This window comes from Anas acuta, chromosome 6 (assembly GCF_963932015.1).
Source record: "Anas acuta chromosome 6, bAnaAcu1.1, whole genome shotgun sequence".
NCBI classification, from domain to species: domain Eukaryota; kingdom Metazoa; phylum Chordata; class Aves; order Anseriformes; family Anatidae; genus Anas; species Anas acuta.
In genome coordinates this window covers 1898596-1918929 of record NC_088984.1, presented here as the reverse complement: position 1 = coordinate 1918929, position 20334 = coordinate 1898596, and the positions used below count along the sequence as shown (strand labels likewise).

General features: G+C 44.8%; 1 protein-coding gene across 7 annotated transcripts in view; it reads right to left on the bottom strand.

Moving 5' to 3' along the window:
* Window positions 1–20334, bottom strand: part of CACNB4 (calcium voltage-gated channel auxiliary subunit beta 4) — a 65431-nt gene that overhangs the window by 4368 nt on the left and 40729 nt on the right. For 3 of the 7 annotated variants that reach the window (XM_068686931.1, XM_068686932.1, XM_068686933.1), the window contains 9 exons: window positions 19826–19956; window positions 17797–17873; window positions 17400–17419; window positions 17210–17290; window positions 15313–15371; window positions 12553–12662; window positions 11101–11252; window positions 7695–7790; window positions 2660–2845 (listed from right to left, as the gene is read on the bottom strand). In XM_068686931.1, the coding sequence (XP_068543032.1) occupies window positions 2660–2845; window positions 7695–7790; window positions 11101–11252; window positions 12553–12662; window positions 15313–15371; window positions 17210–17290; window positions 17400–17419; window positions 17797–17873; window positions 19826–19956 (912 nt within the window). Of the gene's footprint in view, window positions 1–1233; window positions 1287–1969; window positions 2036–2659; window positions 2846–7694; window positions 7791–11100; window positions 11253–12552; window positions 12663–15312; window positions 15372–17209; window positions 17291–17399; window positions 17420–17796; window positions 17874–19825; window positions 19959–20334 lie in introns of those variants that run through there. The other 4 variants (XR_011097983.1, XR_011097984.1, XM_068686934.1 and 1 more) reach the window with 4 other exon arrangements.

Below are 20334 nucleotides of genomic sequence, written 5' to 3'. Positions count from 1 at the left end.
TTTAACTACCTGTGCTCATGCCCTCTATCTTCCCTGCAGTAATTTCCTCTCTGGATGCAGCCTCCTCTTTTCTTGAACCCTTTCTGTTTCCCTGCTGTGACTGTGTAGCTATTCTGAGCCCACTATTTACCTCCTGAGACTGTGCAACTGTGGCAGAACCGTGCTGTGGCTGCATGCTGCTGTCATGCCCCACCTAACTTTTGATGGTGCAGCACGATCTGCACCATAAGCTGGATTGCATTTTCTTCAGTTGTGGACTTAAAATGCAAGTCCTGGGGGGCCTAAGAAACACATTCCCCAAGACTTGAACTACAGGGTTAAGGTCATTCACTGGAATTAGCCCAAACTATGTAAATCTAGGCCTAACCAGAGATTAGCCACGAGGGCTAACCACTGGCCCCTCGGAGCTGGCGATGACAAAACCTGCTCTTCCTTCCACAACACACCTCCCTCCTACCTGCAAGCACACGCAGCTGGACGCCAACATCTTTCCCTGTTAGGCAAGGTCACAACCAAGGGCCAAGTGGCAGGTGCACCAGACACAGCCCCTGCGGTGGGGCTCAGCTGGAGCGTGCTGCTGAGCAAACCCTCCTCCCTTTTGCTCTTTGCTGTACACACACCAGTTAACTGCACCCTCACGTCCTTTGCGGAAGATATAAGTTAAATCAGAAGTTTCAGTTCTCAATAAGCTGAACTCCAAATGGCAATCGAGTTAAAAAAGAAACACTCCCAAGTCCTGATTAGGTAAAATGCCATCAGATTGTCCCAGCGGATCTGCACCACTCTCAGGTGTGGCTGGTATAAAAAGCCCTGGGCTTCTGATATTCAGTTCCCCAAGAAGGAGTCACAAGGTCATAAGTAAAAGTTCTTAATTTATCATAATCACCTACGCTAGTTTAATTCCTAGGATTCCTGTGGGTGCTTTAATCACCACCATCACATCGCTGCATTTAAAACTGATGCAAATCCTTCCGAAGGTTTGAATTAGGACACATCTTTTAGGAGGACAAGCACTTCAGGTGGTGGAAGTCTATAAGATGAGCACGTACAAACACCAGAACTCCTTAAATGGGCTGCAACACTTGAGTGGCACTGAAAGGCAAATGCTGCTGTCTTTAGATGGGCACAGCATTCACTCAGGGAGAAATTTACCCCTCTGCAGAGTACTAGCACCAGTCAAGTCCCATCTAAGCCTTCACAAGTAGGGTGAAGTGGGGATTAAGTGATGCATACCTTCAGCCAGCCCACTGCACAGGGGTGATTTTCATCTTCAGTGTGAGTTTTCCCTAAGTAAATGGAGCAACATTTCACAGTCACTGCTGGTGTCCATTGATCAGAGAGAAATAAATGCCTGAAAAAAATTCTGTGGATACACCCAGTTTTCAAAATGAAACTGAAGAGGTGAAAGTTCTACAGATGGGATTTTATTGTCATGAAGGGATGGAAAACTGAAATTTTAAGGCAAGTGAAAATGGAAACAACATTTTACATGTGCGCTTTATTAGTAACAGAACAGTGTTTGTGCATTCAGCCAGTCAGGAAACAGTGACTTACTGATCCTAATAAAATCAAGCACAACATTAGAAACGTGAGTATCAAATCCCATGCACCTTCTGTGAAGTGCAGTTCACCCACAGAAAAAAAAAAATAGAAAAAAAAAAACACAAAAAAGCTTTTTTTTTGAAAACACTGAACAAAGAATTGTTTCCTTCAAAATTGTTACCTGCTTCCAGATATTCTACAAGCAGAACAGAAGTTAAATTTGTCAGGTGAATTATTCATTAGAGGCAGTTTGTTCAGCTCTGCTTTTGACATACATTAGGAAGTGCACATTCCTAAAAGCCACACGCACACAAAACACCTTCTGAAACTTTCAGACTTAAAAGTTCACTGCAATCCTGATCGTTCAAGCATTCAGAACTATTACTTCAAAAACATTTTCTGTTTTCAAACTTAGTAAAGCACGTACTTCTCATTAAGGACTATTTACATGCCACGTTTGAAGTTTCAAAGTTCAGCCGTTTTTGAGCTATGCCTGTGGAAAAAAATGGTCAGAATTTTTTTCAATGGGTAAGAGATGTATATTATTCACACTCAAAGAAACTCAAACAGGTGAAGGCATTTTGCTGATACGAGAGACAAACATGGAAGTTTTTCACCCAACAGTGAATGTTTTGTGAATTATGAGGGTAACAAAATGGGACCGGAACAGCAATGGGACCAAAACTGCTCTACATTCTCGACTGTAATAGCTGTTAGCTCAACTGCTGTGACAAATCATAGCTGCTTACTCTCAATCTGAGAGGATCTCATTTTCGCCAGCATTTTTTCAGGGTTCAAAATTTTTTAATACGACTATAATGCCACTCGACAGTGTCGTCTGTCCCCTCCTCAAGAACTAGCTCCTTGCCAGAAAATTTATGGCCATTTCAGTTCCCATTAAAGCCAGAACAGTCCCAGCACTTCAGCACACAGCTGCGTCTCCACTGCTTACAGGCCTCTATTTTGAGGGCCTCTTACTGCTGGCTGTGGCCAACCAGTGAACAATAATAATGAAACAAATAAGAATGATGCTCTATGTTACACCATTTTCCCAGAGATAATAAAAAAAAGAATACCTGAGCTGCACTGCTGTTGGGGCTGAAATGTGTTTTCATACCTGTAGTCCAGAGATTGCAGCAGGATATGGTGAAAGTGCAGTGGATCCTAAATTTCGCCCAAGAAGAGGAGTCATGGGTGTGCTACTGGTGGTGTGAGTAGCACGCCAGTATGCCTCGAGATATTCTGCCAAGTGTTCGCAAGCGTCTTCGAGCTGATTTTCATCCAAAATTACATCAAACATTTCCTGATCACAACAACAAAGTTCAGTTCATTACAATGGTATGGAAGAAATGAGAGATGTTAAACAATTCTCATCATGCTAAGCCTTTAGAATTAAATAAATAGCAATGAGAGCACGGCAATTGCAAGGGAAAACGATGTGAGTGGGCTTATATGGTGATCAAAAGCCAAAGCTCTCAGAATTCACCAAATCCTTTCAGTGAGAGTCGCCACGCTCAAGGGCACGGGACTGCATGAATGAATTCACTGTGCTCAAAACCCACCACAACAGAAGGCAGGACCTAAAGCTACTGGCCAGAGTAACACAGGGATGCTTACGTTGGTGTTGAACCCAAGACTCATGCATGCTTGCACTTCCAGAGCGACTCGTGCCCCTAGCAGAGGTTTGCAGATGAGCGATGCAGCACGCTGATCTGTCAGCAGTCCTGCTGCTCACCGCTGTGACAGCACAGCCAGCAACCCTTCAGTCTGTCTCCACACACTGTGTGTAACAACCTGCTTGTGCCTAGCTAGACAGACAGCCCTGTAGCTGCTCTCAGATCTGCCAGGCCATGTAAGAGCTTTTCCGCTGCTATACATGTATTTTCAGCAGTGAATTGCTGTACCTTGTCTTTAATCTTGACTCTCACCCTAGTGGAAAAAACCTATCGTGAGATTCTCACAGGAAACGACAAGTGCAGGTGGTGCAGGTGCTGAGTAACCGATACCAACCACAGCGGATTCATACAGCTACCCAGTGGACACAGAGCTGACGTCTCCAGCGTAACAAACCAGCCGCATCAGGAGGTTATTAGAAATCTCTGTCTTGCACCTACCTTCTGCCCAAAAGGCTGCTCCAGCACTTACTTGAATGCTAAAACCATTTTACTGGTTTATTCTTTCTTATCAGCATGGTAGAGAAATGTCTCCTCCCCTGCTGGCAAGTATGGAACATCCTTTCACTTGCAGTGCTATGAATACTCCCAACACTGCGTCCTTTCATTGAACTCAGTGCTTATTGCTCCTTCTTCTGCTCCTCTGTGTACACACCTGACACACTCCAGGGGCTCACAAGGTGCTGTACAGGCTCAGCTCAGCCTGCTGCAAAGTGAGCAGCGATGGGAACTGCACTGCTGCTACCTACAGCCTCTTTCGCAATGGGGTAGCAGCCTCATGCACTTCAACACAGCACCAGCCAAAACTCTAGCTCCTAAAGTACTTAAACCACGCAGCTCTGTGGCAGAACACGGCTTCATCTGGTATTTTGACAGAGATCTCAATTAAATGGAAATTAGGGAAGAACTTCCAACAGCCGCAGTGGAAGTGTCACCTTTTCAACAATTAACTCTGCGATACCGTAGGAACGGTACCGGCGAGCCTCTCAGGCTGCCACTTCAAGGTCACCTGGAAAAGCTGCAAAACTGGCAGGATCCAGATTCCAGGGCTCTACAGTCTTTTACAGAGAAAAACTATAAAGAAAGCATTTTTTTCTCTGCAAAGAGAGGAGCTTTTTTCCTGCATTTAACAGCTCTGCTCATAGCTAAACTGCATTGGTTCTATTTCTATGTATCTGGGAGGAGTTAGAAGAGAGTTCGAAGAATAATTGTAAAAGATCCTTGTTTGTAAGGCTCATGGAACAAAGCAATTTCTTCCCAGTTCTTGAAATGCAATGTATTGACTGCAGCGTTTTACTACACGCATAAAACATTTATCATGTAAGCTTTTTGATATATTAGTATTTCTTAAGTGATATGCTTTAATACAGAGATATTTCCTGTATCTTTTCAGTAGCCATTGTCCTCTGCTATTGCTTTTGGTTCACTCTAGTGCCACTGTAAAATGTTCTAAGTGTGTTACCCCGTCAGCAACACAAACTAAAATTGCCTATTGCTATTTTTCATTATACCGATGTGTTTCAGTTTTAGGGTAGAATTATGGTATTTTTTAGGTTATGTCACATAGACCGGAGGGATATGTACCCTCTCTTAGCACTGGCATGAATCCAAACGTAGTAACAACAATCATAATGAAATGTATACGTCCAGAATATTGACAGCTGCATGATTAGCACGGTTCCTGTTTCTCTGAGCCATACAATGTCCCTGCTGAACAGAGCCACGCAGCGAGCGGCATGCTTAGCCCTGGCTTGAGCAGCATCAGTGAAAGACTAGCAAGGAATTAATAATGAAAGCAGTTCCTGAACTTAAATATGCCAAAAAGAGAGCTATTTTTGTAACGTCTAGACACACAGCACCATCTGATTACTTAAGACTGACTTGCAGCAAATGAAAAAAAAAAAAGTGTGGCTTTTATGGTTTTCAAATATCTTCACTTTAAACAACTAATGCTCTTGCAGGAATTTGAGCCGCAACACAGATGAAGCAGGTCACAGTGCAGAAGACAGACAGGGATGTCTTTGGTCTTAGCAGTGTACCTATAGTTAATTAAATCATGAATCAACTCGGTCCTTCAATTTAAATGCAACCAAATCTAAACACTCATGAGCAAAAATGAACACTTTCTGACAGTAGTGAAATGTGGTTAGGAAGGTCCTGCTGGCTTCACCACGGACTCTGGCTAACACATTAACGTAACGCAAGCCTTCAGTGTGAATTCACAGCAATTTCATTTCAGATTTTACCAGATAATTTGAACGCTGGGTTAAAAAGCTTAATTAAGGAAAACACAAATTCTGAAGGCAGAGCTCGTGGGTCTGGCTCTGAAATGTGACCTGGTATAGCAAGGCACTTCACCTGTGTATATCTGTATCGCGTGGGGATTGTCTTGAAAATCTTGTGTTTGGCTCGTGACAGACTAGGCTCTACCCTCCCCAAACAATTTGGGAACACTTTTCTTATCCGGGTGGGGTCCCTTTGTTGTCTTGGGCAACAAACTAGAACCGCAGGATTGGGTATTAAGGCAGACTTTACTACATCCTGGGACAGCGTTCAGTGCTATGGTGGAGGAACAAGCTGCAACACGCAGCCCGTGCTGCACGCTGCCTCCTTTCAAGCCACGCAGCTATTGCATCACTTCAACTGCTGTGAGCAAATCCCAGGGGAGCAAGAGGAAATGACTGCACAAAAGAGCAACTGAGGCTGTGAAACGCACACGGGTTCCTCTGTGCAGGTGGAAAAATAAATAAACCCTTCAAAATGTGATGAATGAAAAATGTGTGGCAGGTTGCTGTGCATGCGAGCTCCTGCTGACAGCGCAGTGCAAACAGCACCAGCCGGATTCTAACAGGTGCAGGGGCAGTTCCCTTGGCTCACACCCCCTAGGAGCTGGGAAGGCAGACACAGACCTTCACAGGAATTGTTTTGTACTACAGGAAAGTGTACAACATTGGTTTAGCTAATTGGACCTGAGTGCCTCACAGGAATTCTCTGTCATTGTTTTAAGACATAGCAATTCAGTAGAAAAATCACACGTGAAAAGCGCAACATAGCTAACTGCTCCAGAAGAAACGGGGTGGTTTGAGCAGCTTTCGGTGCTGCTCGAAGAGGGAAATGAGGACGAGACAAGGAACAGTCTCCAGTTACTGTAACCGGACGCTCTGAGTGGTGCTGCCCTTGGCAGAAAGGGCAGAAACGAGGCTTTTCAAACCCAAAACACTCAAACATCGTGCAAAACCCCCAAGATTAAGCACTCTGACAGATCTACATCAACTACTCCTCAATTTGTATCTGGGACATGCTCTGGGACATGTGTTGGACATGAGAGCACTGGAGTAAAGGAGATGTGGCTCTGCTGAATCCTACCAAGGGGAACAGTTCGAAAGCACCATCTTTGCTCATCTTTGCTATACGTAGGAGGAATGTCCAGAAGTACCTGAACTATCTGTTTATGGCCCGTGGAGACTCAAGAGGAGGAGTCTGTGAAGTCTGGTATCCTAAGAAGCATACAAAACCAAAGTTTAATGGAAATAAACCCTTGTGGGTCATTACTCCAGAACAAAAGCTGTTTGAACTTCGTTTTCTCTGAAATTTTAAGTCAGAGAGTACGATCACAGAACCCTTCCTGGTGCCTGGTCTGAATTTCTCTGATTCTCCTCACAGTGCTTTGGTGTGAGAAAGATGGTAAGCCACAGGCTGCATTTGCTGATCATTTTCCTGGTAGGAACAGCAGCCTCTGCACTACCAGATCAATGCGATCACACTGTAGAAGCAAGCCCTCAGCCAAGCCAGTTTCCACTGCATAGTGTTCTCTGCCATGGAAAACAAGTCTAGTTTTCAAAAATAAAGACAAGTTTGAGCTGCCTGGTACAGTTTCCTGCAGAGTACCTGCCTGCCTTGCCAAGTATCTAGGACCTCAGCTCCTTAAGAAGTGTGATTCGAGGTGGTATCGGGAACAGGTCTGTGAGCAGTGACCAGGCTCGGGTGAAGCACCCGGAAGAGTTTCCCTGGTGCTGCTGCGTCAGGAGGCTGAGGGCACACGTGTGTGCACCCACGCAGGACTCACCCACATGGGCAGTGGGCTGGACTCACTACGCAGCTCAAGGAAACTCCTCCGCAGCTTCCCTCAAACCAGGACTCGGAGACTTTGGCCCTTCAGCGCCTTGAGCCAGCGCTGCTCCTCGAATGATGCAACTCGCTAATGCGCTGCTGGAAGTTCAGTTTTACCACGTCATTTCTGCCCTGTCAGCTTGTCAAAGATAAAAGTAAACCCAGCTTCTGAGATAATTGTGAAGAAAGTAGCAAACGCTTTTCTTTCTTAGCAATAAAAGCTGCTCTAGGGTTGCAGTTGCAGGGCTGTCTGAATCACTGTGAAGCGAAGCGATAGCATGTGAACCTAGCTACAATAAAGGACCAACATGGCAGAAATCTTTAAAACTCCACGTATGACAAGTTCTTTAGCCTTTCTTCTGTACTTACTGGTGGGCATTGTGCAAGTTTATCAGCTGCCACCAACTGAACGTTCAAGTGTTTACTTTGTGACTTTCCTCTAGATTTAATCAGTCGCTGCAAAACCTGATAGGGGAAAAGAGGAAAATGTGAGTTTAAGAACCACGCATCTCCACAAAGCTCAGACTGACATCCCACTGGAGGATTAACAAGTTCAGAAGCTCTCCGTTACATTTAACAAAATTGATAAAACATCGTCCTAGCATATAAGCATGAACCTTGCTGATAACCTCTCTGAAAGCTGTGCACGATTCTTTCCGCATCACATTTGATCCCTTGCAAGTATTTTAAAAGCAGTGGAAATGGTGATTTTAATTTATTCTGCTCTAAGTAATAGGTTATTTGTGACAAACGTAATCTGAAAGACCACAAAAAATATATATGTAATATATACATAAACAAGGATGTTGTGCTGCATAGCAATAATGCTGTGACTTCGTCTATTCAAAGGTACATTCTGGGACCAAAAGGTATTTTACACCACACAGTTTGTATTCTTTTTTTTTCTTTTTTTTTTTTTTTTTTACTTCCACTATGTTCATTGACATTCAGAGGCAAAACAGTTAGGAAAATCTAAATTACTTCTCTGTAAAATCTCAAGGAAAATGACAGGAACATAGAGGAGAGCATTTTTTAAGTTGGAAGGACCTCTAGAGGTCTCTGTTTCAAGCCCTTACTGAAAGGAAGGCCAGATGATCAGATTGCTTCAGTCTGCCAGCTGAGTTTTGAACCCATCCAAGGCAATCCCCCAACCTCCCTGGGCAGGACTGAGCAGTTTGCTCACACCGAGCAGCACGTGGCTGCTGTCTGTGTTGCAAGGCTCGCTGCTCACTGACAGGTTGCCCACCAGGACCCCCAGCTGCGGAGCTGCTCCCCAGCCCGTCAGCCCCGGGCTGGCTCGGGGCAGGGATTTAACTCCAGCCCCGCCTCAGGACTCAGCGTTTGTCTCTGGTGAACTCTGGGAGGTGGCTGACAGCTCACTGTGCCAGCCTGCAAGCTGCCCCCCAGTACCAGCCCTGCCAGCAGCACGTTAGCCTGCCCCAGCCTTTGGTATTTCCCATGAACCCGTTCCCTATCTCGTCCCCAGGCTGTTCACAGACACTGAACTACCCTGGCCCCAGACTCCAGCTGGACTTTGCACCCCTGAGCAGTGCCCTGGAGCACCTACAAGGCCCTACAGCTCATCGTTTCCCCAGGGTCATATCTCTGCCCAAAGGCAGCGAGGTGGCTCAGGCATCATTTGCCCTTGGTAAATCTCTACCGGCTGCTCCCCATCAACTCCTTGTCCCCTGCGTGGCTGGAAATGGCTTCCCAGATTTTCTCTGTAGCCTTCCCAGGGCCTGAGGTTGGCTGGCCCACCAAGCTGTACTCCTCACGGGATGCCTCTGCCTGCGCCCTCCTTCTGTGTGCCTGCTTTCTGTGTCTGAGCTCAGGCAGCCACTCCCTGATCACCTACACTGCTCAAAGGGCTGGGTGCCTTGTCTGAAGCTCACAGAGACATCCCAGAGCTACAGCTGTGGTGGGGTAGGATGGCTGCAAAGGGGCTGCCAAGGGAAACTGAGAACTACACAGAGAATTTGGCCCTGAGGAATTTTTTAGTTTATCGCTGGCTGCCTTGCCTAGGGCTACGTTAAGGTTGAGGGAGGGCAGAGAGAAGAAATTGCATTAAACGTCCCATGTCAAGTCCTAGATCTGAAAAAAAAAACAAAAACCTTTTATTCTCTTCATGTCACTCTTCACCTCTTCAGGTGCAGATGTGACCCTGCTCGCTCCCACGCTGCCCTCCAGGTCCCAGCTCAGCTTGACCCCACAGAGCAGGTCCTGCTGGAGCATCCCAGCAGCTCGTGGTGCCACACAACAAGCTATTTGGTGAAGTTCAATCACTTGGCTTGTATTCACTGAAAGGCCTTTCAGGGCAGTGGCTCCCTTAATACGAGGCACAACAGATCTCTAGCACCAGGTAATAGCATGGTGCAATTCCTCTAATATTCACTGGTGTCATTTGTTGTTAGGCAACAGGGACCTCCCTCTGCTTCCCACTCACCTGGAAATACAGTGAAGGATCTGAGACAGGTTATTTGGTGTAAAAATAACCATTATTGCAAAAAGGAAGTTTACACCAATGTTCAAAAAAGGCATGTCCTAAAGGAACGTGTGAACTGTCAGATGGAGGCAGATGTTTTCTTTCTATCCACTTACACTTATATGAAAATTTGTTTTGTCTCCCCCCCTCCCCAGCCTTAGCTGCTAGTGATTGCTCTTGTGGTCCCAGCTGGGAGCCGTGCCTCCTGCAGATGTGCCAGCTGAGCTGCTCACCCGGCCCGTGTTACACAAGCCAGGTTAGGAATGACTCCATTTAAAGTTACCCTGGCTCAGTGTGGGCTAGGACAGATGTTGCAAGGAGCTCAACACAGAGATCTGAGAAATCGTGCAGCATCTCAGTGGCAAGGGCTGGATTTAGAGAGAACGTGATCTGCGTGCTAGCAATTAAAAAGGATTTGCTAAGCCAGCAGAGTCTTTGTTGGATGTGAACTCTGTGGGAGTTTCATCAAAATCACTTTTTCAAACAAGTGCTCGTACACCTGGTGGACATTTCTGAGACTTAGACCTAACGGATTTCCTTTGGACAGTAAGCCAAGGGAATTCAGTCAATATAAAATAAGCTTCAGAAACAATTCTAAATGCATCTGGCCTTGGGAGGGTAAGTTAGGTCAGGTAACATGCTGTGCTAACATAACCAGTTTGTGCTCAGTTCCATCCTGTGTAGACCAGGATGACTGTCTTAAGGAAATACAAATTATTTCATTTGTTTCCACGTCTTCTGTGAAATAACTGTGTTTCCTCCCTCAAAGAATTACAAGACATCCTGAAAGCTTTCACCATTGCGGGCAGCCATGTGAACTATTCTGCGATGCCAGGCACTGAACCCATCTTTCTTTTTAAGTGGCATCTCCAAATGAGCAAGAGAGTTCGGGAGAGGATAAAATAGGGAGAATCAACACCTGCTTCAGGGGAAAATGATGACTGTGAAGTGTTGATTAGCATCTTCATGAACAATATGCCAAAGGCGGTATTAGCGAAAAAGTAAATGGCAACTTTAAAGAAAAATAGTTACATGACCAACTCCTTCCTCTCCAGGGAGAGAAGAGGAGAAAAGAAGTGAATACGTGACAGATGTTAGTCATCTTTTGACGCACTTCTGGAGGCAAAAAGTGGCAGTGACAGAGCTCCAGAAGGATCTTTGAGCCTCAAGCGGTTTGTCTGTATTGCTGCTACTGCTGGAAGGGCAAAGAAAAAAATGCTCTCCTGCCTCCAGGAATGCCATGCAGCTGTTTCAAAACTCAAACGCAGGTAATTTAACAGTCAGATACATTACCTTTGGAGAAGACACTTTAACGTGGACAATAATTGGTGCTAAAGATGTCTTGATAAGTTGTGCAGGGTGATTGATAGTGTCAGCATCTAGGACAACAAGCTGTAAAGACCTCGCCAGCTCAAAGATTCTTTCAATTTCACTCTGTACTTCAGCTGGAAAAGGAAAACAAAATGGGAAAAAGCCATTCAACCACGGCATTGCTTACACAAACACCATCACCCATTTAGCTTCACGGACTGTAAGCACTCAATGCATGAACTCCATATGTGAATTAATGTAATTTCTGGAAGATAACCTGTTACTTAAGGGCTTTTTTTTTGTTGTTGTTTAGTTAATGTTACCTTGGAAACAATTTGGTTGTCTGAAAATACATACCTACTACAATTAAACGCATGTTCCAATTAACACAAAATAAACTCAGGCATATTTCCCAAACCTGCTAAATATCTTAGGAGTCTACTTTTTTTTTTTTTTTTTGACAGCAAGCGATGCAGTGATATTTCTTAGAAGAAATCTCTTCTTGCTTGAGAACTGCTCCTCAGAGCAATGTATGGTCACAGGCCCAAGAAGATGTAGTACTCCCCTCGCAGTTCATCATTTTGGGGGTGCTTACTCCTGGACTAGAATACCAAGTGGAGGTGAAGAGCCCTGCCTCCTATACCTCAAGTTCAAACAGTCTATCAAAATATCAGAGAACTAGGTTTAAGTGTCTTTTCTTCATGGAAAGATTAAAAAATAACCCATCCTACCTCCTGGGATGGTGTCCCAGAGAAGAGGTTACTGGTATGTGTATACTACACACAAATTTCCATGCCTTGTTAAAGAAATAAGATTTATCAGGACAGGGTAGCCCAGAAGTCATGGTACTGTAAGGGGAGAGTGGGAGGACCTATACCCTCACCTCTGCTCTCAAATCTCACGAAATTTAAGCTGTAGCTATTCAGCATTAAAAAAAAATAATAATAATAATTAAAAAGAAATTAAAAACCCAGCTCCAGGGTCAGAAACAAGAACCTTCTTCCTTCCTGGCTGGACAAGGTGAAAGCTCCTTGGCACCTTGTGATGTGGAATTAAAAGCCCAGGCCTGAGAAGAGGGAACTGTGAGGCCAACTCCCCTCTGGGAGGAAACAGCCCTGAACCCACCTTCTGGCTGCAGGCCTCTAACTCAGCTCTGGCTAATATCAATATAGATGTTACAATAGCTGTACCAGGGCTTGCTCCAGCCCAGGCATTGCCCAACGTGAGGCTGACAGAGTACACTCTGCTCTGTTGTCACTCCTCGGCTGGGCAAATCTTGTCTCCCAGCAGAGTATGTGAAATTCAGAGCTCAACACTGAAACGCTGTCGGCACATTCAGAATTGCAGGACTGGTGACATCTCCGAGGCTGAGATCCTGTCACTTTCCCGCAGTAAGCAACCGTGTTCAGCATCAGATCTGTGTCAATGTCTCACCTAAACTGGATCTCGTGTTTGACCGCTCGATTATTGCCCTCTTGCTCGGATTATTTAGAACAGACCTCTTAGCAAGAGAAATGTCGGCCGTCACTCTCGTTATTGATATCCTAGGGGTAAGAACAGAGGACAGAACAAAACCACAGCAGTTACATTCTCATCGTGCCACGCGTGGTTTACAGCAGCATTTCATTCCAAAGTGCAAATACAATAAACATCAGGCAGACATTGGTATCATTAAAGAACAACGAAAGAGAAACGCTGGGTAACTGAACAATGTTTTCTGTTGCCTACACTACTGCACACCCTTGCAGACAGCTTCTGCTCTTCTACTTAATACATTAGCTCGCCTCTCCCCATCCCAACCCTCACCCATCCCCTAGATGATTTTACACAACGCCAGAAATAACACAAGTTAAAGCAAGTCTTGGGACATACAGAACAGCCGAGTCATAGCAGCACCAGCACTTCTCCTCCCAGATGGTTAAACTAAAGCTGACGTTGCTGGCAGGTGAGGAAGGGCCATATTTAGACATCTGAGGAGCAGACTTTGTCACGTCTGAGTCACTGAGCAGCACTGCCTGCCCTGGGAGCTTGGTCCTCCAGCACACACCCTCCTTTTTCAGGCAGAGCTGTGCTGCCGAGGTAAGTGAATCAGCCCAGAGTCAAACAGGAGAAAAGTTGAGCCTGTGAAGCCTTCTCTTTAACTCAAGGAAGGCGGATGACCCTTTTCCATTTTCACTGGTCTGTCAGTGAGCTGGCGAGAGACAAAGCGGGAGTGCCCTCCTGTATCCTACACAAGGGGAATTGGGATGCGGAACAAGCCACTTTTATGTACCTGTATCTGAGAATTTGCCTTTAAATCAGATTATAAAACAAAGAACACGCAATCACTCCACGTGAAACCCAGTTAGGAGGACTGTGATGAGTCAAAAGCCGTGAATAATGAAAAGAAAACAAGCTGGAAGCGACTCGCAGCCATCCCACCCAACGTAAGATGGAGCATTAATAACAAGTCCCAAGGATTTTTCCACGTAATGCATAAATAAATTTACTGCCAGCAAATGCAGTAAGAACAAAACATATAAATGAGTTACAAAGGAATGCAATAAATTAATGGATCACAGGGCTAAAGGTGCTAAAACACAGCGGGGTCTGGGCCCCACCTCTGACTCAGGAGGCTCCCCCACCTGTGCTGGTGCCTGAGCAGTGTAATGCAGGGCAGGCTGTAAATGCTTACCTACTGCACAGCCAGCCACAGGAAGCATTTCATTCTCCCGAGGGAGAGGTAATGCCACCTGTCACTGCTGCTGGAAGATGTTAAGGAAAACCTGTGCCTTTGCTGCCTTACATTTAGAGTGTAAGTAGTCAGGCTTTCTCTTTGCAACAGCAACTGAATACAAGGCGGTTAGAGAAGGATGCTGCTGAAGGCTCTGCAGCTCGGTCCCTCAGCGCCTTGCAGCAGCTGAGCTCCAGCAGGCTCCTTTCAGCCAGGCTGCACAGCGCAGCCCTCGGGCTGTTCGTTTCCTTCCCTGGCCAGGAGAGGCTGTCTCGGGTACAGAAGAAGGAGCTGCCAGAAGACGAGCACACGAAGGGGCAGGGAAGGAGCGCTGCTAGCTCAGGTCATCCTGAAGCCTTTTCCCTGTGTTGGTATCATGGACCTGCTGCAAAACTGCAGCACAGATGGAAAAAACACAAAGCAAACCAGAAGGCTGGCGGGGGGAAGACCCCAAAGCCAGAAAAGCTGGCAGAAGGACCGAGAAGCAGCTGAGGTTCCAGAAAAGGAACTCAACTGGTTTATCTAAAGGTTTAAATTCCACGCTTCTGCCTGATCTAGTTGCCAATCTAGCTACCAGCAGCAGGATTTACAACAAATAGCCCGCTCCAGGCAGGATGTCTCCCTCGGCCTCTTGGTGCAGCCCAAGGGCACAGTGGGACAAACCAGAGCAGAGCAAGGCAAGGTGTGACCCTACCTCCCAACAGCTTGGGCAGCCTAAACGGGCTTTCGGAGGGCATTACACTTGTCCTTCTGCTGATCTTTGGGGCTCAGGCCTCTGCCGAGCACATTCTTGTACAGGGTACAAAAATCCACCTCATAAAGGGGATATTCCCAGCAATCCCGTCCTGGCAACTTGAGATCACCTACCGTCTCCAGTTCCCATGTGCCACCAGCTGGAAGGGAGCACATGCCACGCTTCCCCCCCTACCCCTAACACAATCGTGCACCACAGCCCCTGCAGCGACCTGCAGTGAAGCCAGCCCAGCTGTACTGTTCCAGAGTAGGGAGAGGCTGTGCTGACAGGGTGCAGAAACAGCTCAGAACCACAACAAATTGAACTGCAAGCTGCCACGTCCCATGCCTCATCCTGCTCCTGGTTGTACAAGGGCACAGCCTGCTTCCCAGGGCAGCTCTGAAACCCCAAGCCTGGTAATGCCATCTTTAAAGTGATTTTGGCACTCTTCCCATGCCCCCCAGTCACCTTTCATTCAGGTTTCTCCTGTAACTTCACTCTGACAAGATACAGAGGCAAAACTATTCGCTTAAACCCGAGAAATCCTACTCCAGACAGCAGATTTGCAGACACATGCACTTCTGGTAATGCACTAGCTGCTCTCCACCCCAAAGCTGGCTGCATTTCAGTGTTGGTACAAAGCTGGTAAATCAGTTTTGAACATGCATCAGGCTTCTTACATTCAAAAAATCGCTAAAACATTAGTAACACGTGGGGAACAAAGCAAGGGAAGGACAGTGTTTCTCACCTCCCATCAAACCTGTGCTTCAGGAAGTCAAAGAGAGCTTTCTGCATCATGTCAGTCACCTTGCAGAGGTGAGGAAAATTGAACAGGGAGGATTGACAGGGAGAAAAAGAAGTCAAAAGCAAGAAGAGAAGTAAGTAAAAGGTAAGGATACTGCCAACAATCAATACCTTTTATAGGTAGCAATCATTTAATCATCATGCTCTCGGCAGCAAGCGTTGCAATAAATACCTGCAGGTTTCCTGACTCACTCTCAGTAACGCAGCCTGGAGGATGTGAGAACTGTCACCCTGCTCCTGCCTTCGTTTGCATGGAGGCATTAGGAGACACCTCACCACCTCGCACAGCAGGACCCTTCCCAGCAGGCTTCAGCATATGTCAGAAACTTATGGGACTTTTTGGGTCCAACAGATCTTTTGTTGTTGTTTTTTTTCCCTCCTGTAATGTTACTAGAACTTGCTTAAGACTCCAGATAGAAGATCTATCGTGTTGGATGACTGTTCTAAGAGAAGAGCAAAACTACTCTCAGAGAGGCCTACAGAAAGGAAAAAAAGATTTTCCATTCCTGTACATGGGAAACATCTGAGAGACGTTCAGCTCCAACAGCAGATGTCACCTCCTTCCCTGCCTGGGCTCCCTGTCCCTTCCAGTAGGACTGTGAGTGACACTGATTAGCTGCCAGCCTAGATAAAGCCCCCAGGCCTCTGGCAGTTTAATTTTCCCATGCTATCTTTCAAAGAGGTTCTTACAGAATTTAGCCAGAAGGAAAAAAATCGTGAAGAGAACTTTCCCATATAGGTTGCAAAGGAAGCTCAGTGTGTTTCTGCTACGTGGAACAAAATTTGAAACAAATTAATACCCTGTGTTACCCTTTACACACCTTTAGATGTTCCAGATGTCACATTTAGTACTGTTTAGTATTATTTTCTTACACAAAGAGGGGAAACATATCTGTAGAGAGGTATGTTTTTAACAAACGGCCTCTCTCCCCTCCAAGCCTGAGAGCTGCTAGGCAAATTAACCTGTGGTGCAGCACCATAAAAATCAATGCATGACAGTTACTCCTGTCAAGAAATGTCGCCACAAAATTAGAAGGCAGACAGTAGAAAATGTAAGTACCTAATTCCTGCTCTCTAATCTACACTTTAAATCATTCTTACAAAAAAATGATGTAAGAACACTGCATTACGCTAACAATAGTACATTGCTCCCATCTTCATAAAAGAGCCATTCCAATGCTTAATAATATCATATAAAGTACTAACAACATTAATTAAACTAAATGAAGTGTAGCTTTGATTTTATGTTCACGTTCATTTAGATCCTAATTCAGCAAAACACTTAACAGATGGATAAGTTCACCAAAATGCCCTGCTAAAAGCCTGCGTTCATTTAGCAAGTGTTAAATGCTCCTCTGAATCTGCAGCTACCTTGAAAAATGGGTCTCCTGCTTATCTATACCTGTTATCTATCATACCTACTCCCAAGTTGAAGAGAGGCAAGTAATTTAGAAGGGCTAAAGGTTTCTGTATGTATATATTTCAATATACTAATAATATTGAAAATATAAACATCAAGAGAACATGCTGAAATGACAGTTTCAGGTGCTGGAGAGCAAATATGCTACAGCACTGCAGCTGTTACATTTGCCAACACCAAGTTTCATGGGGAAGACAAAGTTTTCCTAAATGAAAAAAGGAGACCAATAACCTTACAGGGAAACTTCCTTCAAAATGTTGGCTAATTAAATTCAGAGCATCTGCTAGTTTGACTAAAATTTTATATGTATATGGAAGCCTAGTTAATTAATTAGACAACACAGCAAAGGTACTAAGGCAAACGATGGACAAGAAAATGTTAACAGAAGAAAACATTAAGTGCAAGCACCTGGAATACCTACCTCGTAACCTTTCAGGGACGGACCCACTAAGACGACAGGCCTCATCGATGGGACTACGTCATACGGGGGAACATGTTCTGTCTAGAAGAAGAAAACATCCCTTTAGATCGTTAACCAAACCAGATGAAAATTCTAGGAATTAATGTATTAGGAATAAATAAAACAAAATGAAAACAGAAGCATTACTTACCACTTTTTGTTTCTGTTTTGCTAAAAGACCAAATAAAGAACTTGGTTAAAACACACGCTGTGCGTAACAACTTGCAAACAAAAATCCCTTTCTCAAGGCACTTTTCATTTCCCTCAATGTACCTTGCGCTCTTCATCAGCTCTACCTAAATTGGTCACTCATTCCGTTCTGGGGGGAGCTGCCCCTTTTCCTGAGATTTCTTCTTTTTTTCCCAGTCCCTTAGCAACTACTGCATGTCTAGAAATAGATGTCTTTCTCCACCTCCGCATGCAAGCACTTTTCAGCAGAACATCTTAATAAGTCAGCAAAGAGGGAAAACATGCACTTTCCATATATGATTTTTAAAATAGAAGTATTAGAAATAGCAAGAGTTTCCTTAAATAAAATTCTGCCTTACCCGTGGATGTGGGCGTGGCTCGAAATGTGCCAGAAACCATTTCTCCAAGACTTGAAGAAGAATTTCCACTCGATTTCCTATGGTAGCAGATAGAGCCCCATTAGCACCAGGTATCCAGAGATGTGAACTCGTGAGGTTGGAGGCAGCAGCTAAGAAAACTGCCCCATGAGAAACTACACGGTAAATGAGAGAGTCTTCACCCCTACTCACACTGTGAGAAAGCTTCCTCTGCAGGGAGCAGTGAAGACAGGGGCATGGGGAGAGCAAAGAACCTGTAACTAAGCAGACCCCTGTGTCCAGAGGAGCTGTGTGCAGGCTGCGAGGGGAGTGCAGGTCCCAGTGCTGACTGAGCAAAGCTCTCAGGAAAGCTCAAAGCAGCCACAGGAGGGCTGCTGAAGCAACCTGGTGACTGCACGTGGCACAGCAGCTCGGTACAAGCAGCAAGTCCTCAGCACAGCACTCAGTATTTTGTGTTCCATGCACCCCGAGAAGCAAGGGGATGCTACTCCAAACCAGTTTTGTCCTTGCTTTCCTGCCACATGCTCTCCGAAGTAGGGATTGTTCACCCCTGGTAAGCTTGGCAAATCCTTTGCACACATATCCTAGACACTGCTGCAACACTTATGATACTGCAAATAATCACTAGCGATAGTTACTGTGCTTCAAGACTCTAGAAACCCTCTTTAATAGGTAACTTTTTACTGCCTTGTTCAGGAAAAACTATAATTCTTCATCACATAGAGCCTTAATTAGCACAGGTAGTCACAGCTTTTAAAGAGACCCTAAGGTACAGATACTATGTGGCCATATCTAATGAAGGCGCTCAAAAATAAATGATCTCACCATCCTTCATTACAATCCTCTTTTATAATGTTTCTCCTTCTTTATGCTTGATTTTATTCCCAATATTCTCCATAGATGAGATTAGACGAATATTTGCAGGAATTGGAGATTTGGTGCAGTCATGCCTGTTCACACAAGCAGAGCATCCTTCTGCTAATACGCCATATCCAAACCAGGATCCTAAACACTCTCAATTTGATACCCCTCTTTCCCTGAGATACACTGATACACTGCCTTTCTCTGAAGCTATTCCAGAAATTGTAAAAGCAACTTGAAAAAAAGCACAGTTAATACTACTCGATCATTCTAAAAATATTTCCCCAGATGGTTTATACTTGAAATCATTTCTGACCTTGATTAAGTGTATTAATTCCCTGACAGTGCTATACAGGCTAAATTGTGCTCCTCTTACTGCTCCATACTAGGTCTAGATTCAAATGGTTCACCTTTCACCTGTCTTTACTCTGCCGTACTAAAGTTTCTGTTCTTCTTGTTATCTGCATGAACATTTAGATTTCATTTTAAATTAGAGAGAATAGATGCCACTAGTAAAATAATGATTTTTTAAAAGCATTTTGTGTATTCAGCCAATAGAAGAGAGAGCCTTCCATGTCCAAACTGAGACTAAGGGAAATCAGTTTTACTTCCTAGACCTGTGAGCAAGTTTGTATTTTTCCAGGGATTTGCTATCTCCAGGTCTAGCAGTGTGGAGACACAGAAGGGTCAGGCTGGAAGATGAAGAGGAGGGAAGCTGAAGGCCGAAGTCATCTCTAGGATGTTTGAAAAGTCTGGTTCTGGCCAAAATGGAGGGGGGAAAAAAGAAAAAAGAAAAAACCCACAACTTTAAGAATATGAGAGTTGGGATAAAAAGCTGGCAGCCTTTGAGCACCAAAGGTGTGACGTAAACTCCCAGGGACATAAAACTCTCTAGCCCTTCAGAAATTTCTGTTGTTACCACTCCTACTGTTTAATTTATCTTTTCTAAAGCTGATACAATTTTTTCCTTGTTTCTCATAGTCAACTTCTAACATGCCCGTTCTCTGCAAATAGGTATTTTCATTTGGAATCGCAAATCAAACACTCATTCGGATACACGGCAATAAAAAAGAATCAAGTGACCTTTGAAAAATATTGTCCGGTGTCAGAAACGATTTTAAATTATTTTAAAAGGTTACAGCACTCTTACCCGCCATGGAAACGTCCTCTCTTCTGCTCCTGCTGAATGCGGATATTCTCCAGTCTAAGCGGGCTTGGAATAAAGCCAATCTCACAGCCCTCCTTAACCAGCCTTCCTATCCACCAGTCATTATTATATTTCTGGAACACAGAAAGGTTACTGGCTTCAGATCAAATGCTTCACGTCCAAAACTCCCTCATTTTGTTATCCACAATTCTTACTCGGCACTGAAGTCAGAGTACTGGACAATCTGCACAGTTTAAATGAAGTTAAAAGGTGCTGGGCAGTGCCTGGAAGGCTGATACCTACAGCTAGAGAGTGGAGAGCTGCGTATCAGTGACAGCACTTGCTTATCTGTTAACTGCCCCAACACACTTTGCTGTGACCTTTCCTCTGGTGCCACCAGCTGAGGTGCTGAGTGTGATGAGATTTAATGATGAGATTTATTGACATTTCTAGTGAACGGATTCAAACCAAGCTGGACGGGGCTTTGGGCAACTTTTTGGGCAACCCTTCTT